The sequence below is a fragment of the Scyliorhinus torazame genome, chromosome 8, assembly GCF_047496885.1.
Source record: "Scyliorhinus torazame isolate Kashiwa2021f chromosome 8, sScyTor2.1, whole genome shotgun sequence".
NCBI lineage: Eukaryota > Metazoa > Chordata > Chondrichthyes > Carcharhiniformes > Scyliorhinidae > Scyliorhinus > Scyliorhinus torazame.
Window position 1 is genome coordinate 225,081,285 of NC_092714.1, and position 27,647 is coordinate 225,108,931.

General features: G+C 45.4%; 1 protein-coding gene across 1 annotated transcript in view; it reads right to left on the reverse strand.

Annotated features, from left to right (window-relative positions):
• The window catches only part of LOC140428408 (phosphatidylinositol 3,4,5-trisphosphate-dependent Rac exchanger 1 protein-like), a 303,808-nt gene that overhangs the window by 137,167 nt on the left and 138,994 nt on the right, over positions 1–27,647 (reverse strand). Inside the window, exons 6-9 of the mRNA XM_072514826.1 lie at positions 27,031–27,192; positions 23,336–23,469; positions 20,960–21,075; positions 15,724–15,873 (exon numbers count right to left, since the gene is read on the reverse strand). Of these exons, the coding sequence (XP_072370927.1) occupies positions 15,724–15,873; positions 20,960–21,075; positions 23,336–23,469; positions 27,031–27,192 (562 nt within the window). The remainder of the gene's footprint in view (positions 1–15,723; positions 15,874–20,959; positions 21,076–23,335; positions 23,470–27,030; positions 27,193–27,647) is intronic.

The following is a 27,647-nucleotide window of genomic DNA, read 5'->3' on the forward strand; positions in this document are numbered from 1 at the left end:
ATACAGGTCACACCTGCCCCGGAAGAGCTCCCAGTGGTCCAGATAATGGAAACCCTCCCTCCTACACCAGCTGTTTAGCCACGTGTTTAGCTGCTCTATCTTCCTATTTCTAGCCTCACTGGCACGTGGCACAGGGAGTAATCCCGAGATTACAACCCTCGAGGTCCTGTCTTTTAACTTTCTGCCTAGCTCCCTGAACTCCTGCTGCAGGACCTCATGCCCCTTCCTGCCTATGTCGTTAGTACCAATATGTACAACGACCTCTGCCTATTTGCCCTCCCCCTTCAGGATGCCCTCTACCCGTTCGGAGACATCCTGGACCCTGGCACCAGGGAGGCAACATACCATCCTGGAGTCTCTTTCACATCCACAGAAGCGCCTATCTGTGCCCTGACTATAGAGTCCCCTATTACTATTACTCTTCTGCGCTTTGACCCTCCCTTCTGAACATCAGAGCCAGGTATACCTGTTCGAGAGGGGGACAACCACAGGGGATTCCTGCACTGACTGCCTGCCCTTTCTGGTGGTCACCCATTTCTCTGCCTGGCTACATTGAAGTTACACTGTAACCACTATCTAAATCAGAGCTGGAATTCAGAATTCTCTGTATTATTCAATCAATACATTAAATGGAGGTCCTCCAAGTACGAGTATCTGAGCAAAAAGTACAGAGGGAGAAAACAGCTCAATAACCCATTGAAATGAAATAACTTTGGGGACGATGATCAAAGCAAAAGACAAGTAATCACAGGGAAGCAAATTTCAGGCAGCACGCTGCTGTATTAACTTCCCTGATGATAGCAAAACTATTCCTTCTAGATACGGAGCATCTATGGAAGGACTCACTCTCTCAGAGTGGGCTCTATTGTATGTATATTCATTTCCTGAAAATCTATGGAGCTCAATGGTGCCAGCGATGGATACAAATCTGCACTTTGGGCACATTATTTTATAAAGATATGAATTGCATCCACATAATTTTAATAATCTTTATTGTCACAAGTAGGCATACATTAGCACTGCAATGAAGTTACTGTGAAAAGCACCTAGTTGCCACATTCCAACACCTGTTTGGGTACACAGAGGGAGAATTCAGAATGTTCAAATTACCTAACAGCACGTCTTTTGGGACTTGTGGCAGGAAACCGGAGCTCCCGAAGGAAACCCAAGCAGACATGGGGAGAACGTGCTGACTTCACTCAGAAAGTGACCCAAGCCGGGAATCGAAAATGTGATCCTGGCACTGTGAGGCAACAGTGCTAACCATTGTGCTACTGTGCTGCCCAAGTGAAGCTCAGGTTTGTTACAGCTGATGTTTATTTATGAAGCAAAAGTCTTGAAAAGATTCATTCAACTTTTTTGTCTCATCAACACAGGTGATGTGGAGAGGATATCGCACATATCTTTTGCTGGTTCTTTTTAATGACAGGAAGTTTAATTTATTTTAAGACACTGGGGATAGCAAGAGTCTCTCTGGAGAGCCTAGTTAAAATTGAATGCGCAGTTTTTGTAAATCTCATGCCCTTGTCATTTTCCCTTCACAGGCATATAAGCCACTGCACTTCACCGAAGAACCTAAGTCCTGAACCCAACAGGCCATCGCCATATCCTTTAACCGAGATCTCTCATCAATACAGACCCCAATTCTTCTGAAGCAGCAGCCATCCCTCTCTTCTCCTTCTCAAAAGCAATCCTACCCAGTTCATATGTTGGGGTTTAATACCTCAAATCGTCTCCCTGTTCCATTCGCCTAACTTTGAATTACTTTGTAAATATTGGTCTCCAGATATTTGAACAAAATCCTTTTAGTTTCAACCCGATCTTGGATCAACATTCCGAGTTGACATATTAACTAAAATCTCTGCCATGGACAAAGCTCATGCAATCTATTGTTGTCCACAATCAGTATTTTACTGTGCAAGATGAGAGTGTTTTCTTATCCTCAACAGAGTGCTTTTCCCCCCCAATTTAAACAATATCCAGCAGCAAGGCGTTAGGAATTAGAGCAAGTAACGATGACTATTTATTTGCGCACAGTTGTCCCAGAGGTTTAAACGTGATATCATATGCCCAAAGACTAGATACAGATGGGGGAGAAAAAAAAAAATCACAACATGGAATTATTTCATTCTCTTTCGTAGCAGGCCTGTTGTTTCTAGATGAATTGGTGTTTCAGCTGAAGTGGAGGTCTTACAAAAGCAGAGGATTCTCAATAAGCTGCAACATTTCTTGTAGTTGAATTGCCAAGAGGTCAGCTGAAATTGAGGGAGATGGGGGGAGGCGGGGGGAGGAGGAGAAGGAGTCCTACTCCCACTTTCAAAGTTTTGCAGTTTGTATCTTGGCTGCATAATTGTGTTGCAGCTGCTACGATGGCTGAGATGGTGTTTCTGATGGTAACTGTCTGAGAACAGCTTCTGCTGTTATACTTTAAAAGGCAGTAAGAAAACATGGCTTACCTGTGTGGCAAGTCCAAAGTCCTTTTCCAAATAAGATGTTTTAGACCTGTAAACATCCTGTGTTGTGACGTTTCACATGCTGAGTATTTTAAACAGCCTTGATATTTGGCAAAAGGAGTCATCACAATACAATGATGAAATCCATTTCATATATTAGGGTGGCACAGTGGCACATTGGTTAGTACTGTTGCCTCACAGCGCCATGGAAACGGATTCCATTCCAGTGTCGGGTGATGTGGAGTTTGCACTTTCTCCTCTTCTCTGTGTGGATTTCCTCCCACAATCCAAAGATGTGCAGGTTAGATAGATTGACCATACTAAATTACCCTTAATGTCCAAAGGATTAGGTGGGTTACGGAGATGGAGTGCAGGTGTGCGCCTAGGTAGGGTGCTCTTTCCAAGGGTTGGTGCAGATCCAATGGGCTGAAATGGCCTCCTTCTGCACCGTAGGGATTCTATGACTTTTGACTAGTGTCCTCAAGAGTTTTGATTTCTCGATTGTCCATGGCCCTTTCTGTTGACGGTACATCTTTTAAAAAAATAAATTTAGAGTAGCCAATTCTTTTTTTTTTTCCCCAATTAAGGGGCAATTTAGTGTGGCCAATCCACCTACACGGCACATCTTTGGGTTGTGGGGGCGAGATCCACGTAGCCACGGGGGAATGTGCAAACTCCACACGGACAGTGCCCTGGGGCTGGGATCGAACCCGGGTCGTAAGCACCGTGAGGCAGCAGTGTTAACCACTGTGCCACCGTGCCGCCCAACAAAGGGCGTCTTAACACAAGAGGCTGCAATTGTCCTTCTGTATTAGATATTTGCTTGCGTTTAAGTACTGTCTGGAGCTGTAACTTACCAAGTCAAATAATATGCTACAGCCACCTTAAATAGCTTTTGGTATCCACATTTTAAAAAAATATAGCCTTAAAAGTTGCTAGTAACCTCATGCCTGTACTGGGCATGACATCTGGCTCTTTAATACCCTTAACTTCACACTGCATGCTTCTACCTACGTTTTATCCAATTGAAGTTGAGAAAACCAAAACATTGCACTCCTCCAGGCACTCAGGCTGAAGCAGACTATCAAAATATGCGGAACTTAAAATCTTAATCATAACCATCAAGATACTTATGCAACAGTGCCCAAGTCTGCTCCCAAACCACAGCACCAACAAAACCCTCCTGAAGCTCTTGATGACTTTCAGGGACATATAAGCAAGGTCTACCCTATAATCCAATAAACTAAGGTTTGTGCATTGTGTATCCATCATTGTCAACTTCCATGTGCTTTTTGCAAAGATTTTACAAATCTTCAGCTTTGCTTACAAATCCCTCACAAACAATAGAGTACCTTTACAAACTTGGCCACCCCTACCGCACAGCTTGCTCTCCTCAATCCTCTGATTTTAACCCTGTACTGGTTGCAGAATTTTCCGTTCTAAAAGTCGATGTTTAAGAACATATTTCACAATCTGTGCCTTTCTGCAGCTGTCGTCCCCTTTAGACCCTTCTCAAAATCTACCAGGTTATCTTTGTAACACTACTCTTGGTCATCTCTTCTCATACGTGTTATCACTCAACCTTGGAACCTTTGTTATTTTACAAAGGCACTACATAATGCATGGGGCTGTTTAGCACAGGGCTAAATCGCTGGCTTTGAAAGCAGACCAAGGCAAGGCAGCAGCACGGTTCAATTCCTGTAACAGCCTCCCCGAACAGGCGCCGGAATGTGGCTACTAGGGGCTTTTCACAGTAACTTCATTTGAAGCCTACTTGTGACAATAAGCGATTTTCATTTCATTTCATTGAAATGCAAATCATTGATGGTGCACATTCAGGAACATGGTGCATGAACATATCCACTGAATACACAATAACTGAAGTAATTGCATTGCTTATTCCAGACAGGACGGATGGATGGATAGACACACATAGTTAGTTAGCACTGTTATAATGACGGCCACATTTTAAATAGTTACACATGCAAAGATAAGGAACAAGCCAATAAAGAAAATTAAATTTCATTTTCAAAATCAACCAAGTTCAGCATTTGACTCAGGTGGCAAATTGCCTCAAGATCTGGGCCATGTAGTGCTGCTGATAAATCCAGCCTTTACTGCATTTTAGTCACACACAAATGTAGCATTTTACCAACTCTGCTTCCTAGCTAACGTCTATGTGGACATTTTCCCAGTGCAAAATGGTCCCCGGTGGGATTATAACTTCAAACACTTCTACATTTTTTGTTGGATAATATTTCTAACTGGAGACCATTTCAGGTTGGAAGGCCAATCATCAAAATACATTTGGTCCCGTTCCCATTAAAAATGTAATTACTTAACTTTGCCAATTTGTACAACGGTCCTCTGAATTTCGAATTGCTCAAGAACAGTTATGATTTGCAAACATTTGAGGGATAAAGAACGCTTTCCATAATAAATGCATTTAGATCTCTGTGTGTTTCCAATCAGTTAACAGTCCTGCAGTCCATTAACCTTCACCTGATTGGTTCCTTACTTCAGAGTTCTAAAATTATTTGTTTAATGGAAGCATGCTTGAAAATACAAAGCAAATGTTGAACCAGATTTTATAGGTTCTGACAGAACTTCCCTGGTGCGGTATATAGAGTTAAATGTAGAGCTGCTATTTGCCAATCTGTAGCCAGAATGACATGGAAGTTGTACTTCTATTGAGAGACACTTCAGTTTAACATTCAGTAAATGTAATTTTGCACAATGAGCCATTCTGAAACTCTTTAGTATGTGAAAAGCCTCTCAGCTAAGCTACTTTTGGTTCCTGAATCTCCCCCATCCTATGTAACCTTCAGATAACACCACAAAGAGAGATGATCTGGTCTTTTATCATTTTGTTGTATAAATTGGCTGTATACACAGTGCATACACAATTACTTCAGTAATTAACCGTCCAAGTAATTTTCAACATTCGGTGCATATGAAAGGCATGTTTTAACACATTTGTTCTTTCTATAATTTGACCAGAACAAAATACAAGATAAAAGGGGAACCGTAAGAAATAAATTGCTGAGGGAACTAAAAATATTCTCACAAGTAGGGAGATGAAGTAAATGCAAGAGTTCCTTGAACGTGCAGGAAAATATCATTAAAATTATGTTTAACCAATCAAAAGGCAAATCGAGGGTCACTGGCACCAAAGAGAATAATACAATTTCAAGCATTTAAAAGTCCATGTGGACAAAACAAAAATTAGGAAGGCTGACAGTAAGTGACAATTGTAAATGATTTTATAAACACAGAACAGTGAAGTAAAGGTGGAACCAATGACATGACATTTTCCTACGAGGTTGGAAAGAACAGTTGAGACACAAAATTGAATGTCGTTTTACACCAGAGTGCATTGGTGGGAATAAAAGCACAAGAGCGAGAGACGAAACAATCAGGAGCAGAAAACCAGCATTTGTTTGGCATCTTTCAGGACCACAGAATATCCCAAATTGTTGCACAGTGATGGAGTATGTTTGAGGTGTAGACACCATTTTGTGTTAGGAAATAGCGGCTAATTTGTAAACAAAAGCGTACAAAATTTGACAGAAAGCCAAAGCCAAACAATTTGTGCTGTGGTGGTGTTAATATGGGAGGTCTTCAGTCTTCCTTACACCCAGAGGTGGTGCCAGAGGACGGAGAATTGAGAATATTGCACCCCTGTTCAAAAAAGGATGCAAGGATAAGTCCAACAACTACAGACCAGCCAGTCTTACTTCAGTGGTGGGAAACTTTTTACAGTCGGTGCAAAATTTATTGTCGCTATGCGGGTTAATTGAGAGCCAGCATGGACCTCAAGGGAAAATTGTATTTACCTAGCTTCTGGAGTTTTTCAAAGAGGTAACAGAGAGGGTTGATGAGGGTAATGCTATTTATCTGGTGCACCTGGACTTGCAAAAGACATTTGATACAGTTCATAGAATTTACAGTGCAGAAGGCCATGCGGCCTATCGAGTCTGCACCGGCCCTTGGAAAGAAGGTCCCACTTAAGCCCACACCTCCAACCTATCCCTGTAACCCAGTAACCCCAACTAACCATTTTGGACACTAAGGGCAATTTAGCATGGACAATCCACCTAACCTGTACATCTTTGGACTGTGGGAGGAAACCGGAGCACCCAGAGGAAACCCACGCAGGCACAGGGAGAACATGCAGACTCCGCACAGACAGTGACCCAAGCCGGGAATCGAACCTGGGACCCTGGAACTGTGAAGCAACTGTGATAGCCACTGTGCTACCAGGCTGCCCTCCACATAATGGACTTGAAAGCTCATGGAATAAAAGCAAAAGTAGCAAGATGAAAATTTGGTGAGTGAGAGGAGAGAGAGAATAATCGTTAATAGATACTTTTCAGGCTGGAGGAAGAGTTCCCCGGGGCACCTGATATATATTAATGATCTAGACCTTGATGTACAGCGAACAATTTTAAAATTTGCAGATAATACAAAACTTGGAAGTATTGTAAACTTGGAGATCTTCAAACAAACATAGCCAAGTTGGTGGAAGTAGAAAATAGGTGGTAGGTAAAGTTCAATGCGGTGAAATGTGAGGTGATACCTTTCGGTAGGAGGAACATGAAGAGACAGTATAAAAAACATTTTTATTTTTTATTTTTAGTGTACCCAATTCATTTTTTCCAATTCAGGGGCAATTTAGCGTGTTCAATCCACCTACCATGCACATCTTTGGGTTGTGGGGGCGAAACCCACGCAAACACAGGGAGAACGTGCAAACCCCACACGGACAGTGACCCAGAGCCGGGATCGAACCTGGGACCTCGGCGGCGTGAGGCAACAGGGCTATCCCACTGCACCACCGTGCTACCCTGACATTATAAAATATAGGGTACTACTCTAAAGTGGGTGGAGGAGCAGAAGGACCTGGATGCATAGGTGCATAAGTCATTGAAGGTAGCAGGGCAGATTGCGAGCAGTGAATAAAATATACAGTATCCTAAGTTCATGAATAAAGGTAGAACAGGACTTCCGGTTGCGGCTATGCGGAGCTAAGTCGCAGATTCGGCAGCTCCCGCAAAAAACGGACTTTTGGGCTCTTTTCAGGGCCCCCAACGGAATTTTTTCAACGTTTCCTGTGGTGGGAAGGAGAGTACAATAGTTCCCCGACAGTTTTTTGGCTTGTACCAGGAGCGGGGCGGCTAAAAAAGTGGTGGTGGACCCGAAGAAGGTGCAAGGGAAGAACAACAAAATGGCGGCGGGCGGGGACCAGGCAGCGTGGATGCAGTGGGCGCAGGAGTAACAGGAGGTTATCCAGCGCTGCTTCAGGGAGATTAAAACGGACCTGCTTCAGCCGATGAAGGCTTCCATCGATAAGTTGCTGGAGACACAGACGGGCCAGGGGGTGGCGATCCGCGAGGCCCGACAAAAGATCTCTGACGAGGACGAGATCTTAGGCCTGGCGGTAAAGGTGGAGGCGCACGAGGCGCTCCACAAGAAATGGCAGGAGCGGTTCGAGGAGATGGAGAATCGGTCGAGGCGGAAGAATTTGCGGATTCTGGGCCTCCCTGAGGGGCTGGAGGGACCGGACGTTGGAGCCTATGTGGTCACCATGTTGAACTCACTGATGGGAGCGGGGTCCTTCCAGGGGCCCCTGGAGCTGGAAGGGGCCCATAGAGTGCTGGCAAGGAGGCCCAAGGCTAACGAGCCTCCGTGGGCGGTGCTGGAGTGGTTTGATCGGTTCGCTGAGTGTGTGCTCAGGTGGGCCAAGAAGGAGAGGAGCAGCAGGTGGGAGAACGCGGAGGTTCGAGTATACCAGGACTGGAATGCGGAGATGGCGAAGAGGAGGGCCGGGTACAATCGAGTGAAGGCGGTGCTGCACAGGAAGGGGGTGATGTTTGGCATGTTGCAGCTGGTGTCACCTACAAGGACCAGCACCATTATTTTGAGTCTCCGGAGGAGGCGTGGGCCTTTGTTCCGGCCGAGAAGTTGGACACAGATTGAGGGTCGAGATGGGCGTTTGGGGATTGCGGTTGATATGTTACTTTTTGAGGGGGGGTCCTTTGCTCTTGTTTTTTTTTCTTTTTCCCACGCTGAAGACTGGAGGAGGCGGGGAAGCGAGGGTTGTTTCCCGCGCTTGGGATGGAAGGAGGATGGGAAGAGCCTGCGGATGGGGAATGGAAGAGGAGGGTGTGTCACACAATGGAAGGAGTCGAAGGAGAGGGGGGAGTGGCCGGGGTCAGCAAGAGTCAGCTGACTTGCGGAAGTGCAATGGGGGGGGTAAAGCAGCTAGAATGGGTCCTGGCCGGGGGGGGGGGGGGGGGGGATTGAGTTGCTGCTATGGTCAAGGGGAAGCTGGAGCGAGTTGGGGGAGAGGTCGAGACGGGGGTCTGCCACCGTGAGGAACGGGCCGGGCGTGGGGTGCGGGCGCGTGGCTGGCCGAGGAGGGATTATGGCTAGTCGCCGGGGGAGTGGGGCGGGTAGCCCCCTGATCCAGCTGATAACCTGGAATGTAAGGGGACTGAACGGGCCGGTCAAGCGGGCCCGCACATCTGAAGGGGCTGAAGGCGGATGTGGTTATGCTCCAGGAGACACACCTGAAGGTGGCAGACCAGGTGAGATTGAGGAAAGGGTGGGTAGATCAGGTGTTTCATTCGGGGCTGGATGCCAAAAATCGAGGGGTGCCGATCTTGGTGGGAAAGAAGGTGTCATTTGAGGCGTCAAGCATTGTGGCAGACAATAGCGGTAGGTACGTAAAGGTAAGTGGTAAGCTGCAGGGAGAGAGGGTGGTACTGGTTAATGTGTATGCCCCGAACTGGGACGATGCGGGTTTTATGCGACGCATGTTGGGTCGGATCCCAGACTTGGAAGTGTGGGGCCTGATAATGGGGGGAGACTTTAACACAGTGTTGGATCCGGCACTGGATCGCTCCAGGTCTAGGACGGGTAGGAAACTGGCAGCGGCTAAAGTGCTGAGGGGGTTATTGGACCAGATGGGAGGGGTGGACCCTTGGAAATTTACAAGTTCGGGGGCTAGGGAAGTTTCATTCTTCTCACACGTCCATAAGGCTTATTCCCGGATCGACTTTTGTATTTTGAGCAGGGCGCTGATAGCGAGTAGAGGATACAGAGTACTCGGCGATAGCCATTTCGGATCACGCCCCGCATTGGGTGGACTTAGAGCTGGGGGAGGAGAGGGTGCAGCGCCCGTTGTGGCGCTTGGAGGTGGGGCTGCTGACGGATGAGGAGGTGAGTGAGCGGGTCCGAGGAAGCATAGAGAGGTACCTGGAGGTAAACGATAACGGGGAGGTCCAAGTGTGGGAGGAGCTGAAGGCGTTGGTTAGGGGAGATCTGATCTCCATTAGGGCCCACAAGGAGAGGAGGGAGCAGAGGGAGAGGGAGCGGCTGGTGGGGGAGGTGGTGAGGGTAGACAGGAGGTATGCGGAGGTGCCAGAGGAAGGACTGTTGAGGAAGAGGCGTAGCCTCCGGGCCGAATTCGACCTGGTGACCACCAGGAAGGCGGAGGTGCAGTGGAGGAAGGCCCAGGGGGCGATTTACGAGTATGGGGAAAAGGCAAGCCGGATGCTGGCGCATCAGCTTCGGAAGCGGGACGCAGCTAGGGAGATCGGAGGAGTTAAGGACAGGGGAGAGAGTGTGGTGCGGAGTGGGGTTGGCATCAATGGGGTCTTCAGGGACTTTTATGAGGAACTGTATCGGTCCAAGTCCCCACTGGAGGAGGGAGCGATGGGCCGCTTTCTGGGCCAATTGAGGTTTCCGAAGGTGGAGAATGGACTGGTGGCGGGATTGGGGGCCCCGATTGGGCTGGAGGAGCTGACCAAAGGGATAGGGAGCATGCAGGCGGGGAAGGCACCGAGGCCGGACGGTTTCCCGGTCGAATTCTATCAAAAATATATGGACCTATGAGGCCCGTTGCTAGTTAGGACCTTCAATGAGGCAAGGGAGGGGGGGACGATGTCCCGGGCACTGATCTCCTTGATCCTGAAGCGGGACAAGGATCCCCGACAGTGTGGGTCTTACGGACCGATTTTGTTGCTAAATGTAGATGCCACGGTGCTGGCGAAGGTCTTAGCCACGAGTATTGAGGATTGTGTGCCGCAGGTCATCCACGAAGACCAGAAGGGAAGGCAGTTGAATGCGAATGTGCGGAGGCTTCTGAACATTATCATGATGCTGGCGAGGGAGGAGGAGGCGGGGATAGTGGTGGCGATGGACGCTGAGAAAGCCTTCGATAGGGTAGAGTGGAGGTACCTGTGGGAGGTGCTGAAGAGGTTTGAGTTTGGGGAAGGGTTTGTCAGGTGTGTTAGGCTGTTGTATGAGGTCCCGGTGGCAATTGTGGCCACGAACAGGAGGAGGTCTGAGTACTTTTGGTTGCACCGAGGGACGAGACAGGGGTGTCCCCTATCCCCCCTGCTCTTCGCACTGGCGATTGAACCCCTGGCTATGGCACTGAGGGAGTCGAGGAATTGGATGGGGTTGGTGCGGGGTGGGGAGGAGCACAGGGTGTCGCTCTATGCGGACGACTTGCTGCTGTATGTGGCGGACCCGGTGGGGGGAATGCCGGAGGTAATGAGGATCCTCAGGGAATTCCTCGGGGTACAAGGTCAACATGGGGAAGAGCGAGCTGTTCGTGGTTCACCCAGGGGACCAGGAGAGAGGGACTGGCGAGCTCCCACTAAAAAGGGCGGAGAGGAGCTTCAGGTATTTGGGGGTCCAGGTAGCCAGGAGCTGGGGGGCCCTGCATATGCTTAATTTCACAAGGCTGGTGGAGCAAATGGAGGAGGAGTTCAAGAGGTGGGACGCGTTGCCGCTGTCCTTGGCGGGTAGGGTGCAGTCAGTCAAAATGACGGTGCGCCCAAGGTTTCTGTTCCTGTTCCAGTGCCTCCCCATGTTTATCCCGAAGGCCGTTTTTAGGCGGGTCAACAGGAGTGTAATGGGGTTTGTGTGGGCGTGAGGGACTCCGAGGGTGAGAAGGGTGTTCCTGGAGCGGAGTAGAGATGGGGGGGGGGGGGGGGGGGCTGGCACTGCCCAATCTCTGTGGGTACTACTGGCCCGCCAATGCGACAATGGTGCGCAAGTGGATGATGGAGGGGGAGGGGGCTGCATGGAAGAGGCTGGAGACGGCATCTTCTGTGGGTACGAGTCTGGGGGCGCTGGCAACGGCGCCGCTGCCGTTCCCTCCAAGGAGGTATACCACGAGCCCGGTGGTGGCGGCTGCCCTCAAAATCTGGGAGCAGTGGAGGCGGCATAGGGGGGAAGTTGGGGCCTCGGTGTGGACCCCAATACGGGGGAACCACTGGTTCGTCCCAGGGAGAACAGATGGAGGGTTTTCGGGGTGGCACAGGGCAGGGATACGAAGGTTGGGGGACCTGTTTGTGGACAGGAAGTTTGCGAGCCTGGGTGAGCTGGAGGAGAAGTACGGGCTCCTCCTGGGGAACACCTTCAGGTACTTACAGGTAAGGGCATTTGCCAGGCGGCAGGTGGTGGAATTCCCGCGGGTGCTGCCACACACAGTACAGGACAGGGTGCTCTCGGGGGGGGTCTCGGAAACTTACCAGGTGATGCAGGAGGAGGAGGAGGCCTCGGTGGTAGAGGTGAAAGGATCGCGGAAGGGACGTGGGCAGATGCCCTACAGAGGGTGAACTCTTCCTCATCGTGCGCGAGGCTCAGCCTCATTCAGTTTAAGGTGCTGCACAGGGCACACATGACCAGGACAAGGATAAGTCAGTTCTTTGGGGGCGAGGACAGGTGTGTTAGGTGCTTGGGGAGTCCAGCAAATCACACCCATATGTACTGGGCATGCCGAGCGCTGGAGGAATTTTGGAGCGGTGTAGCGAGGACGGTGTCGAGGGTGGTAGGTTCCAGGGTCAAGCCGGGCTGGGGCTCGCAATATTTGGGGTGGCAGAGGGAGTGCAGGAGGCAAAAGAGGCCGCTATTCTGGCCTTTGCGTCCCTGGTAGCCCGGCGGAAGATTCTTCTTCAGTGGAAGGATACGAGGCCCCCAAGTGTGGAATCCTGGATCAACGATATGGCAGGGTTTATTAAGTTGGAGAGGGTGAAATTCGCCTTGAGAGGGTCAATACAAGGGTTCTTTAGGTGGTGGTAACCGTTCTTAGACTTCCTGGCAGAACGGTAGACATTAGTCAATGGCAGCAGCAACTCGCCGGGGGGGGGGGGGGGGGGTTTACTTTATTTTTGTTATTTACACTGGGGGGTCTGAGGGGGTGTATATATTTGTTGTGCTAAGTCGGGGATAATGTTAATTTATTATTTATGTACAGGGGGGAGGAGGGTATGGAGGGTTTCTTTTTTGGACTGTGTTTTGTACTTAACCCTGTTGGGTTCCTTTTTAATTTTGTTAGCGATAATTTATGATAACCTTAATAAAAATTATTTTAAAAAAAAATAATGGTAGAACATAAAGTAGCAAGGAGGCTTAGTTGAAATTGTGTAAGACACTAGTTAGACCTCAGCTGGAGTACCACATATCGTTCTGGAAGCCGCAGTGTAGGAAGGATGATGAAGAGGTTTGCAAGAATGGTTCTAGGGATAAGGAACTTCATTTATGAAGTATGATTGGGGAAGTTGGGCAGATTTTCTTTGAAGAGAAGTCTGAGAGGAGATGTGACAGAGGTATTCAAAATCATGAGGGATCTGGAAAGTGTAGGTCAGGAGAAACTTGTCACTCACGAAATAATCAAGAACGAGATGGCACAGATTTGAAGCAATTGGCAAAAGAAGCTAAAGCAATACGAAAGACAAACTTATTCACATAATGAGTGGTTAGGGTTGGAATGCACTGCCTGAGAGTGTGGTGGAGGTAGGCTCAATAGAGGCATTCAAGAGGGAATTAGTGATCATTTGAAACAAAACAATCTGCAGGGCTATTGGGTGAAGGCATGGGAATGGCACTGGGTGAAATGTTGTCAGAGAGCCGGTACAGACCTGATAGGCCTCTTTCTGCACTGTAACAATTCTGTCGTTCTGTGTTGTGGGTGCACTGGGAGTATCCCTGCCTCTGGGCCAGAAGTTCCTGGTTCAAGTCCCACTCCAGGACCTGATAGTTACAGAAGGTGCATTCATAACATGGCCAAGCGCATTGATTATAAGCCTGTAAATCCTTCCATCGTCTGATGGTAGACATTAAAGAGCGGGAGTGATTCCTGATCAACTAAACTGCAGAAGACAATGGCAAAACCACTGCAGTACCTTGGCAAGTATGATCATGGTCCAATACAATGCAAGTCCATGGTCGCCAATACTCTCATAAGGCATAGTATCGGAAGGAGAAGGTATTAAGAAAAAATTGACAATTAATTACAACTGAATAAATTTGTAGAAATCAAAATGGAAAAGGGTCTAGACCCTGGGGACATGCATCTGAGGATACAAATGCAATCAAAGAGGAAAGAGTACAGTCCCAGGCAACAATATTTCAGATCCTTTAGATATGCTAGTCATGTGAAGAGAACCGAAGGGTTGTCAATGTAACTTCTGATTTTTAAAAAAACAAGAAACATTTATAAATGAAGTTACAACAGACCAGTCCAGGGGTGGGAAATTCCAATCAGCATTGGCTAAAACTACTCACCTGTAAAAACACTTGTTAATTTAAACAGCAAACAGGATTTTTTATAGGCATGTCTGAAGCATCCTACTCAATTTGACAAGAGAAATTATATATTTTTTTTAAATCTAGAGAATTGTGTGCATGTAGATTTTTTTTAAATGTATTTGAAAAAGGTGCCATTTAAGAGGCTTAATGATAAAATGAAAGCACACTGTAACAAAAAGAATGTGACAACACTTATAAAAGGTTTATGGTCAGATCACACTAATGCCTCGATGGATGTTTTGTGACCAGTGGGTCATTCGAACAACTGCTGCTTTCAAAAGCTGTTTTTTTCCATTCTTGCTTCATGAATGCACTTCCTGACCTCAAAACCTTGCTTGCCAACTTCTTATTGGCAGGATTCTTGGATATTTACGGTACAACATATTTATCAAGGTTCAACCATGTTAACATTTCTTCTAGAATTCCCCATGTTGTGATATTTTTATAATTATACAAAATGTACAAATAATTCCTAAGGGATGGTGTAAACACATCCATTTGTTTAAAATTATTTATTTATTTAAGGCACATAACACGTACACATGGAGAGGAAACTTGAAGACATCAGCTGCACGGCTGCATCTTCTCCAGGCCAAAGTGACACAGAGGCTGAATCACATGACACACTTCCCATCTAGTGATGTCATGCTGCTATTTTTTAAGGCATAATACAACACCTATCTGCTATAGCAATGGATAAATTCTACCACTGGTGGTGCTGCAGAAGACTGGCATCCCACTGCCACCTGCCATCTTCCAGTTTCTCATTCTGTACGAACAAGGGAGACACAAACTACTCCACTCTACTCTGAAAATGTTCTGCAAGCGAAATGGACAGTAATGTTTCAATATACATCATGACTTGGAATCCAGCTGCTGGTGGCACTCCCCACCCCTTGAAAAGCTTTTAAAAACCATGATTTTGCCCGCTGCCAACAAGAAAATTCTAGCAACCAAACCTGAAAGGTAGGAGATGTGATGTGATCACATTTGGAAAAATTGTGAAAAGTTTTGTGTTCAGAGATTTGGACCAAAACACTAAAATCCTGACAATGTAATTTAAAGGGCAACAAGTGATTAATGGCCAGGTATCACTCCGCTCCAATGCTATGACTTGCACCACTGAGCTGTCATTTTATGTCTGGTGAAATTGCAAATCCTGTAATACAGACTGTGATGAGGTCTGAAATGAGGGCAGCCAGGGAGGAGAGGTACTACAGAAATCCTTTAGTCAGCTGGGCCAACATGGGTTTCTATCACAATTCTGTTACTGAAATGGAAGCATGGCCAAAGCTCTTCCACACCAAAGAACAGTACAGACATGCAAAGGTCTGAGACACATTTCTTAATGACCTGTTAAGACTCTGGTATTCTACACAACCATCAAAATAACTTAGCTGGGTACTTAACCTTTAAAAAAAAAAAACTGGCAACACAACACTGTAAGATGGTAATTGAAAGCTGTTTAACTTCAACCTGTTTGGAAAAATTTGCATTCACTCAGGAATTTAACAGACGAGGTTTAAATGAACATTTAGATCCAAGTTCAAAGTAAGTACTTCAAAAAGCTGGCTCAAATCACAAGAAAATAGGTTATGCATGTCAACTATTGATAATTCATAATTGGTCTGCAAAACATAAATAGCGTTTAGAAATTACTCACTCTCTCTCTGCTCCCGTTCCTTCAGAATTGCATCCAGCCATTTCTGTTTCTCTTCAGCAGTTTTGGCCATCAAGACAAACCATTTATTTTTAGCTGTATTGTGGATCTTCCAACCATTTGTCACAGTATAGCCATTGCTATGGTAATCAGCTGCAAACAATGGACAGAGCTGGTTAAGGAACATTAAAATAGAACCATGAAATGTAATTTTTCAATACCAAAACACACACTTCAGGCAGGGATTTTGCTGCCTGTGAACAAAGAACAACAAAGAACAAAGAAATGTACAGCACAGGAACAGGCCCTTCGGCCCTCCAAGCCCGTGCCGACCATACTGCCCGACTAAACTACAATCTTCTACACTTCCTGGGTCCGTATCCTTCTATTCCCATCCTATTCATATATTTGTCAAGATGCCCCTTAAATGTCCCTATCGTCCCTGCTTCCACTACCTCCTCCGGTAGTGAGTTCCAGGCACCCACTACCCTCTGCGTAAAAAACTTGCCTCGTACATCTACTCTAAACCTTGCCCCTCTCACCTTAAACCTATGCCCCCTAGTAATTGACCCCTCTACCCTGGGGAAAAGCCTCTGACTATCCACTCTGTCTATGCCCCTCATAATTTTGTATACCTCTATCAGGTCGCCCCTCAACCTCCTTCGTTCCAGTGAGAACAAACCGAGTTTATTCAATCGCTCCTCATAGCTTATGCCCTCCATACCAGGCAACATTCTGGTAAATCTCTTCTGCACCCTCTCTAAAGCCTCCACATCCTTCTGGTAGTGTGGCGACCAGAATTGAACACTATACTCCAAGTGTGGCCTAACTAAGGTTCTATACAGCTGCAACATGACTTGCCAATTCTTATACTCAATGCCCCGGCCAATGAAGGCAAGCATGCCGTATGCCTTCTCGACTACCTTCTCCACCTGTGTTGCCCCTTTCAATGACCTGTGGACCTGTACTCCTAGATCTCTTTGACTTTCAATACTCTCGAGGGTTCAACCATTCACTGTATATTCCCTACCTGCATTAGCCCTTCCAAAATGCATTACCTCACATTTGTCCGGATTAAACTCCATCTGCCATCTCTCCGCCCAAGTCTCCAGACAATCTAAATCCTGCTGTATCCTCAGACAGTCCTCATCGCTATCCGCAATTCCACCAACCTTTGTGTCGTCTGCAAACTTACTAATCAGACCAGTTACATTTTCCTCCAAATCATTTATATATACTAAAAACAGCAAAGGTCCCAACACTGATCCCTGTGGAACACCACTGGTCACAGCCCTCCAATTAGAAAAGCATCCCTCCATTGCTACCCTCTGCCTTCTATGGCCTAGCCAGTTCTGTATCCACCTTGCCAGTTCACCCCTGATCCCGTGTGACTTCACCTTTTGTACTAGTCTACCATGAGGTACCTTGTCAAAGGCCTTACTGAAGTCCATATAGACAACATCTACTGCCCTACCTGCATCAATCATCTTAGTGACCTCCTCGAAAAACTCTATCAGGTTAGTGAGACACGACCTCCCCTTCACAAAACCGTGCTGCCTCTCACTAATACGTCCATTTGCTTCCAAATGGGAGTAGATCCTGTCTCGAAGAATTCTCTCCAGTAATTTCCCTACCACTGAAGTAAGGCTCACCGGCCTGTAGTTCCCGGGATTATCCTTGCTACCCTTCTTAAACAGAGGAACAACATTGGCTATTCTCCAGTCCTCCGGGACATCCCCTGAAGACAGCGAGGATCCAAAGATTTCTGTCAAGGCCTCAGCAATTTCCTCTCCAGCCTCCTTCAGTATTCTGGGGTAGATCCCATCAGGCCCTGGGGACTTATCTACCTTAATATTTTTTAAGACACCCAACACCTCGTCTTTTTGGATCACAATGTGACCCAGGCTATCTACACCCCCTTCTCCAGACTCAACATCTACCAATTCCTTCTCTTTGGTGAATACTGATGCAAAGTATTCATTTAGTACCTCGCCCATTTCCTCTGGCTCCACACATAGATTCCCTTGCCTATCCTTCAGTGGGCCAACCCTTTCCCTGGCTACCCTCTTGCTTTTTATGTACGTGTAAAAAGCCTTGGGATTTTCCTTAACCCTATTTGCCAATGACTTTTCATGACCCCTTCTAGCCCTCCTGACTCCTTGCTTAAGTTCCTGCCTACTTTCCTTATATGCCACACAGGCTTCGTCTGTTCCCAGCCTTTTAGCCCTGACAAATGCCTCCTTTTTCTTTTTGACGAGGCCTACAATATCACTCGTCATCCAAGGTTCCCGAAAATTGCCGTATTTATCTTTCTTCCTCACAGGAACATGCCTGTCCTGTATTCCTTTCAACTGACACTTGAAAGCCTCCCACATGTCAGATGTTGATTTGCCCTCAAACATCCGCCCCCAATCTATGTTCTTCAGTTCCCGCCTCATATTGTTATAATTAGCCTTCCCCCAATTTAGCACATTCATCCTCGGACCACTCTTATCCTTGTCCACCAGTACTTTAAAACTTACTGAATTGTGGTCACTGTTACCGAAATGCTCCCCTACTGAAACATCTACCACCTGGCCGGGCTCATTCCCCAATACCAGGCCCTTCCCTAGTTGGACTGTTTACATATTGTTTTAAGAAGCCCTCCTGGATGCTCCTTACAAACTCCGCCCCGTCTAAGCCCCTGGCACTAAGTGAGTCCCAGTCAATATTGGGGAAGTTGAAGTCTCCCATCACCACAACCCTGTTGTTTTTACTCTTTTCCAAAATCTGTCTACCTATCTGCTCCTCTATCTCCCGCTGGCTGTTGGGAGGCCTGTAGTATACCCCCAACATTGTGACTGCACCCTTCTTATTCCTGATCTCTACCCATGTAGCCTCACTGCCCTCTGAGGTGTCCTCTCGCAGTATAGCTGTGATATTCTCCCGAACAAGTAGCGCAACTCCGCCTCCCCATTTACATCCCCCTCTATCCCGCCTGAAACATCTAAATCCTGGAACGTTTAGCTGCCAATCCTGCCCTTCCCTCAACCAGGTCTCTGTAATGGCAACAACTTCGTAGTTCCAAGTAGTAATCCAAGCTCTAAGTTCATCTGCCTTACCCGTAATGCTCCTTGCATTAAAACATATGCACTTCAGGCCACCAGACCCGCTGTGTTCAGCAACTTCTCCCCGTCTGCTCTGCCTCAGAGCCACACTGTCCCTATTCCCTAGTTCTCCCTCAATGCTCTCACCTTCTGAGAGTGCAAGTGACTTTGTTCCCGGTTTTCTTCAGCCACTGTAGCAGGACGAAAGACCATAGGATGTAGATGCAGAAATATGCTACTCAGCCCATCGAGTTTGATCTGCCATTCAATGAGATTATGACTGATCTGGGGCCCCAATATTATCTGATGCAAGTGACAGCAAACACCATAAAGGCTTGTTTATTTCTGTGTGAAAATATTCTACGGGTTCCAAAATAATGAGGTAGCGTCATTCATTACATTTACTGTTATTGATGTCCGTTAGATTCAACAACTGCCAGGGATGGGCAGGCCATTTAATAGGAGAACCATGCCATCAAGAGGTCATTATACTGGACTTTTTGGCAACCAAATTGGGTAAGAAAAGAAAAAAATAATAAACTCTACCATAAATTCAGTGCTAATTCTTAAGCAAGACCACCTTGAACCTCAACCTGGCTCAAGTGGCCTAGAAAGGCCCAATTTTGAATGAGTGCTCTCATTCACAACCTTCAAATGGCACTTCAGGACAAGTACTGGAGGATCCAAATCACAAAGGAAAAACAACCAACCCACAGAAATGGATGGAAAACACATGCAGGAAATGGTTTTCATCCCAGTCTTCAGGAACCTGGCTCAGAATTTGTTTGCCTAGCACACAGTTGCTGAACAAGAAATCGGCCGAGCAAGAATTTATTCGAAAGGTGACAAAACCTGTTGCTCCTTTGACCAGAGCATCTCTTAAAAATTGCACCAGGTCAGCAGTTAATTTATCTCCACTAACAAGCAGTTGAACTACAAAGTTCATTTAATTTATTAGCTGTGCAAGTTCCGAGAACTCAAGTTTGAACTTGTCAGGAAATGACTTCCAAGTTCAATCTTTAAACTTCCTATAGCCGACTACAACTTCAATTATTCGTTCATTTTGCTGCTATAAATAGGAAGAAGAGAGGCTTGATTTTTAAAAACCAAGCAAATCTTTAATTGATTCATGGTACTTGAGAGGAAGAGAATCGCTTCTCTAATCAGTGGAAAGAAAGTAACATGAACGGGAAGCCATTCAACATTGAAGAAATCCCTTGCCTCCCATAAATTAGAGCACTACTTTTTTTTTTTACATTGCAGGAATGGTATTTGATACCAGTATCTGGGCTGGAACATCTAACTTGATCAGTGCTGATGGAAAAATGACCTCACTTAGCACATAGAAACAGACACATTTATTCACAGTCAACTTCACTGAGTCAACTTCTCCAGTTCAAAGTGAAAATTGAAAAAGTACATCAAGAATTTGTGGGCCCCCGCCCCATCCAGCCCTGAAGATTGCCAGTGACATTTAGTTTAGGAGCAGATAGGAATTATAGTTGCATTTTCTGCATCATAGTGCAAATTAAAAGATGTGTGATCAGCAAGACAAAAATCTTTACAGCTGAGAACTGATGTACTGTTTCAAAATGTTGCACCCAATGGCAGTATCAAGCCATTGCTGCATGTGTTCATATGGGCATCAAGTGACGCGAGAATTGGGGCGGATTGAAGCTCTCTGCAGTCAAATAATCTGCCACGGTAGTCATTTGAAAAAGGTCAATGTAAAAGCGTGGCCACTTGGGTACGGTAGCAAAAGAGAACCAACATGCATGGAAACGTATTCCGGCAAGCAATCACCACCACCTTCGGGTTACCAAGGAGGTCACAACAGCAAAGCAAACTGGTGGGTAAACCATGAGGCCCCTCGGTGCCTCGGGCTTGCTTCATCATTGGCTGATCGGATTGTAACCTCAAATTCGATTCCTGCCTACCCCTGATAATTCTTTGGCTCCTTGCTTATTGACAATGTACCTAGCTCTGCCTTAAACATATTCAAGGACCCTGCTTCCCCCACCGTTTGAGGAAGAGAGGTCCAGAGACTCTAGACCTGCCGAGAAAAATTCTTCTCATCTCAGACTTAAATGAGCGACCCCTTATTTTTAAATATTGACGCCTAGATTTATATTCTCCCACAAGAGGAAACATACCTGTTCCATCTTCAACATTCTCCACTTCCATCACCTCGGTGTTAATTCTGCCACGGAAAATGTATTGGGCTCCATTTATAGACTTGGTGCGTTTTGTTGACTTCTTACCGGCAACCCTGAGCAGAGAGGAAATAAGCACTTTTAATATTATAACTTCCAAAGCTTAATGTATCCGCCGTAAAATGTAATCCCAAGATCATCTCACACAAAGGATGACAATAATACGGCTATGCTTTCTAAGGAGTGAAGTCAAGTGAGGTGTTTCAAAGTGAGATAAATATTTAACTTGGGAAGTGAGAGTATTCAGGGATATGGGAGAAGACATGCAATCGGGATTGGAGAGACAAAGCTGCCTTAGGAGTTGAAGTGGCCAAATTTCCCACTTCCGTTCTTTTGTTCCAGATTTGCTTCAAATTTAGAACAAATTGAGCAACTGAAAATTAGAACTTTCAAGCTGAAGACAAGGGAAGTTAAAAGCCCAAAGCACAAGTGCTGACACAATACCTTGGCTGGGTTTAATCTGATAACTCAACAATCTGTCTCTTATCGCCATTAAGCCAATCAAACTCAGTACCAAATATATAACATGTTTGTTTTTCCACTGCAGAGCATCAGCAGCAACATAACCATTTTGGAACTTGAGGAGGAAAAGAAAATGTCTCCAATCACCTGCTCTCACATTTCTACATAGTGTAAAACTGGTGTAGTGACTTTGTGTGTGAGTCTGGACTTTGTGTGTGACACTGGGGCTGATACAGCTGAAGGTGTACAGGGCGTGCCTTACAAAGTCTAGGATGAGCTGGCTGCTCAAGGGGGCGGAGGATGTCCGAGAGCGATATCGGAGAGGCCCTGCAAATAATGTACATAGGCTTGGGCCTGCCCGAACCTGCAAAGGTTTCGGAGGACTGTTTCCAGCACCATTTTGGGGGTTCTGCATGTGGATAATAATACTAGCTTATTATCACAAGTAGGCTTCAGTGAAGTTACTGTGAAAAGCCCCTAGTCGCCATATTCCGGCACCTGTTCGGGGAGGCTGGAACGGGAATTGAACCGTGCTGCTAGTCTTGTTCTGCATTACAATCCAGCTGTCTTAGCCCACTGTGCTAAACCAGCCCCTATATGGAGCCCGGTACCTGGAAGCAATATTCGGGGTGTCAGACCAGCCGGAACTGCAGGCAGGTGTGGGGGCAGATGTTTTGGCCTTCGTCTTGCTGATTGTTCGCAAGCGGATCTTGTTGGGGTGGAAATCAGCTTCTCCACCCTGTACTCGGCGTGGCGGAGGGACCTGCTGGAGTTTTTGGCCCTGGAGAAAGTGACATTTTCTCGAAGGGAGGTGGAGCGAGTGATGGGTTCTACAATAGTTGGGATTCGTTCATTTTGCATTTTGAAGAGTTGGTTGCCGTTAACTCTGGAGGGAGGGGTGGGGGGAGGGGCTTACTATGTTGGGGAGATTGGAGTTTATTGTAAATTATACAAATGTTGAAAATTTGGAATAAAATTTTTTTTTTTTTTTAAAACTAGTGTAGTGCATGCACATCGTGTTCACATATCTTACGGTGCCTGTCAAAATTTGTCACGCTTCAGTGTCTAAGTTACCATTATAAATGTCAGCATTTCTTATTCATGCTTAGTGTGTCAACCGTCACAACATCAATCCAAGCCCTGACCAGTATTTGGTTCTTGAGCAGGTTTGTCTTGTTTTTCCTCTGTTTTGCATGTTAAAAAAGTTGCATTCATCAGATGGCTGTGGGCAATGTATTGGTACTTTAGAAAGAATCTAGAAATCAACTCATAAAAGAAATTCCAGGGAGCAACCTGCATCAATGTTCCTGCAGCCATAGCCTTTAGCTGAAAATAATCAGCTGATATTGAACAGATTTAGAACAAATACCACATCAGCACTGCAGAAAATGTGGGGAAGTCACTACTTTTCATTTCCAAGCCCTTCCTGTAATAGGTTAAAGCAGCTCGAGACCAACTGTTCCCTTCCCAAGTGAAATCACAGTGAATCACACCCAAGGACAAAGAGCATAAGGCTGCCTTTCAAGTCCATCGGTTTACAGTAACAATAATCATAAGCTTCTTGGTCATCGATCCCACAATTAACTACATTCACTTCTCCTTGGAATAAACACTTCTTATGTTGGAATGGCACACAGTATACATGTTCTGCTGACAGCAGGATGTGCTCTCTCAGGTTGACCACCATTAGTCATCAAATTTCACACTCAAAGGAGATGGTGAATGTTCGAAGTAGTGAAATCTAGCGTTTGGAGTATTCAATGCCAACAGAGCTTAATCTCATGAAGAGGCTGACAATCACCAATTTCCGTAACTATTTAGGATGCCACTTAACAGATTTGAATCAATGCATACCTAGACTTCCTTTTGCAGTACACCAGCAAATTATCAAACAAAAAGAACACTCGTTCCTGAATGTTTCCGGCTGAGATCTTCAACAAAGGTCCTTGTTGCAGCAGTTCGGTGCATATATCTGTCAAATTTGAACCCTGGCAAAAAAAATAGAAACATCTTGTATTGTGCAGCATCGTTTATGATTTCAATCATATGTGCGTATTCAAAGTACAAGTCAGATTCATGGAATATGCAGCTTCAAAGCTACAAGTAAAATTGCCTGATTATTGGTGACATTCTCTTATTTCTTGCACTAACGTCCACTCAAAATGTCTTTTCACAGCAGATGAGGAAGTACACAGCTGAATACTCTCAATCACTCATCACAGCTGAACACTTGCATGATGTATATTTAGAAGATGGGGAAGAAAGTGGCAAAGTTGCAAGATCCTCAATTTTGCCCGAATAAAAGATTGCAAACTGTATGAGCAACTCCAGAACAAAATTTAGATTACTTCAACTACTAAAGTGTATTCTGTTCTTGGACATCTTCAAACTCTTTGCAGTGAATGACGATAAACAGAGGCCACATTTTATAACATAATTGTGTAAAAGAGTCTGAACCACAGCCCTGACTTGTACATTACAGTTGGGTAGAAAAAAAAACATTGGCAATAATCCATATTGTCCACCACAGTTACATACATGAGAGAAGTAAGCAATGAGTTATTGCCATATGTAATAATTCCAGGTGAACCCAGGCTAGAAGGACAGAAGGTTTATTCCACAACAAAAGTGCAGCCGCAGCTACAGGACAAGCATCCCAGCCAGGGACCATCGGGAACTCCCTGACCCAGGTCTGTGTCAGTATTTAAAGTCCACCTAGCGAGTCTCTATTGGCCGGACCTTCGTCTGCTCAATACGAAAACGCATACTCCACAAACCCCACGGGAAGATCAATCAGTGATCCGCTGTGGTCTTCATGGGAGTTATAACACTACACATCCTGCAGTTTAATAATACAAGACATATTTTGCCCGTGATTTGTCAATAACTTCACACACACTTTATGACCTGTTAATATAATATTAATTTAGAAATTATTATAAAGTAACATCAGTTGCAGAAAATATTTCCCCAGAAGTGAGGTGATAAAAGCCAGCATTAACCCGTACTGTTTTTGGACCTTTTGTAAAGTTAAGCGCATGTCCCATTTACCCATCATTCTTTCTCACAATGCGTCCAGGTCTCCCAAGTTCTTGATTTTAAAATTCCCATTTTGTCTTTTAAATCCCTCCATTGCCTCACCCCTCCCCATGCCTGTGCCCTTCTTCAGCCCCACAAGCTTTCAAGATCATACACTTCTCCAATTCTGGCCTCTTCTGCCACCAAAAATTATTATCGTTCCACCATTGGCAGCCATGCCTTCAGTTTCATTTTGTCTGATACACACCTGTGAAGCAATATACCAGGTCAATGTTTCTATATTAATACAAATAGCTATTGTCGGCTAGGTCCTCCACATTTCAAACCATCACTATTCCTTTCACAGAATCCTTAAGGTTTTCCACTTGGACCAAATTTTAAATCACTGTGGAGAGGGCGGAACTCTAACTGTGTTGCTTAAAAAAAATCCTTTTATGGTGACTGATGTGTTGGGTGCTCTGGATCCATGGAACACATACAGGCCACCAACACTTAAAATAGTGCAACACTATTTTATTTAGTCAGAAACTGTTGAACATACTTTCACTGTGGGTTAACACGATATTAGATTGAACTAAAGACCTATGCCTTGTCCGAACCAGTCTATGCACTCAGCACATGGTGAAGATCTGTGCTGCAGGCTGTGAGCTCTGTCCTACTAGGAGGCTGCAGCTCGAATGAGCGGGAACTCTGATGCCCCCTGTCTTTATAGTGCGTGTGCTTTAACTGGTGATTAGCTTCGGTGTGGTGTGTGTTGATTGGTCCTGCTGTGTGTCCATCAGTGTGTGTGTATCTGCACCATGATATACTGGTGTATATTATGACAGTGACCACCTCAGATATGCATAATAAAACTAGGAGAACTATTTTATCAGGACGCACTTACCTTCAGCTAATCTTTGGTTGATGGGAAAAAGGATACAGGCGTGGGGATGGGTGAGGTAGTAGAGGGATTTTAATCACCTGGGTGATTTTAATCCTACCAGGGTGATCATAGAATCCCTACAGTGCAGAAGGAGGCCATTCAGTCCACCGAGTCTGCACCCTACCATCCCTGTAACCCCACCTAACCTTTGGACACCACGGGGCAATTTGGCATGACCAATCCATCTAACCTGCACATCTTTGGACTATGGGAGGAAACTGGAGCTCCCGGAGGAAACCCACACAGACACGGGAAGAACATGCAAACTCCACACAGTGACCCCAGGTCGGAATTGAACCTGGGTCTTTGGCGCTGTGAGGCAGCAGTGCTAACCACTGTGCCACCATGCTGCCCCAAAAACGTGTTTGTTAATGCTCCTGCAAAGTGCCTTGCGACAGTTTACTCTCTTAAAGGCGCTTTATAAATGAAAGTTGTTGCATATACAAATAAAATTCGCTGAATAAATCTGATTAAACCTTTGGTCGATGGAAATTCGCCCCGTTTATTTAGATTTTTTTTGTATTGCTATTGTATAGCTTCCATTTCAAAACATCCACTTAATTATTTTGCCATTTTAAAATGGAACTGCTCTCAATTATCCAGGATGGGAAAATAGGAGACTAGGACACACAATCCACCACCTCAAACTATATGGTCAGATATAGTCATTTTTGGGGAAGAGATATGCTGTTCAGTAAAGATCTTGTTAACGAATGTATGAATAAACGAAGAGAATAATAGCTCTCTGTTAACATAATAAAATAAAGCAGAGTTTGGTCTCCCTCAAAATGTTCAGCAAGGCATTTTGCTATCCTGCATTCAGTCAAGACAGCAGAGAAGGCAGTTCCTTCAGTCAGGAAGTTACATCATCTTTGCAGCTGCTGCCGATGCAAAGCACTAGCTGAAACAGCAATGTTCTTCGCTTTAACAAAAGAGACATTCACAACGGAATTGATATCACATTAGAAGTGACTTTGACTTTCATACAAGAATGACAAGTGCTGTTGCACTTCAGCATAGAGTTTGGTTATTTTAAGCTGCCACATGATTAAGATTACTAGCACTCATTAATCTATCAGATAGTGCCGTTTCTTGGATGGACAGTATTGTTGACAAGGTGCATAGTAATGCACAACTAAAATTCGTTCATTCGCCCCCAAAAGTGTTTCAATTGGAAAGATTGTTGCTAAATTTATCTAGTACAAGTGTTTGTATTGTAGACATAAATGTTAGGCTGTTGGTAAATTTTGCCTTCGTTTGGTGAAACAGCAGCTGCTGTACACACAAGGAGGATTCCACCAACAAGCATCAATCTACAAAGAAACTTCTGTTCTGTCAACCTCATGGCAGAATTTTAAACTAATGCACCTGTGAGGAATCACTTCTAATGGGAAAAATGTAGTCAAAAGCACCATTCTAAAAAGGGTGATTTCTCAAAATTGCCTTTGCGGATGGATTTAGAAATGTAAAAACATTTCTCCATCACATCAGAATAAGAATGCTCTGTTCAAAAATGCACCGTTCAACATTTCAAATGAAAACAAGGAGGAAATGCCCATCAGTTCTTCAGTCTTTCGAATCGTACCTCCCATCCTTCAATTGACGACTGCAAATGTTCCAGTGCTTCCAGTTTTTCCATCTGCCTCTTTGTTTCATTAATATTCGTGCACACAGCTTTCATTGCTTGCAAAGCCTTTTCGACCGCTGAGTTATCGCTGTGCTTTTTCGGGGTCCGTTTTAGCAACTCCTGTAAATATAGAAAACTATATCTCAAACTTCAATGCCGCCTCAGAAATCAAAGGACTTGAAACATGAACATTTAAATGGGACTCTGCTGTCAATGCAGCGCCTCCAATGTAAGGGACTGTTTGTTTCAAGTAAGTTTTCTTATAATTAAAATTAGAGTCATAGTGTTTTTACTGCATGAAAAGAGGCCTTTTGGGCCTTCATGGCCGTGGCAGCCAACAAGCACTTATCTACTCTAATCCCATTTTACACCACTTGGTCTGTAGCCTGGTATGCTGTGGTATTTCATGTGCTCATCTAAATACTTTTCAAATGTAGTGAGAGTTCTTGGCTTGGCACCCTTTCAGGCAGCGAGTTCCAGGTATCAGCTATCCTTTGGGTGAAAAGGTTTTTCCTCAATTCCCTTCTATATCTCCTGCCCCTCACCTTAAATTTAAGCCCCCTGGTTATTAGCCC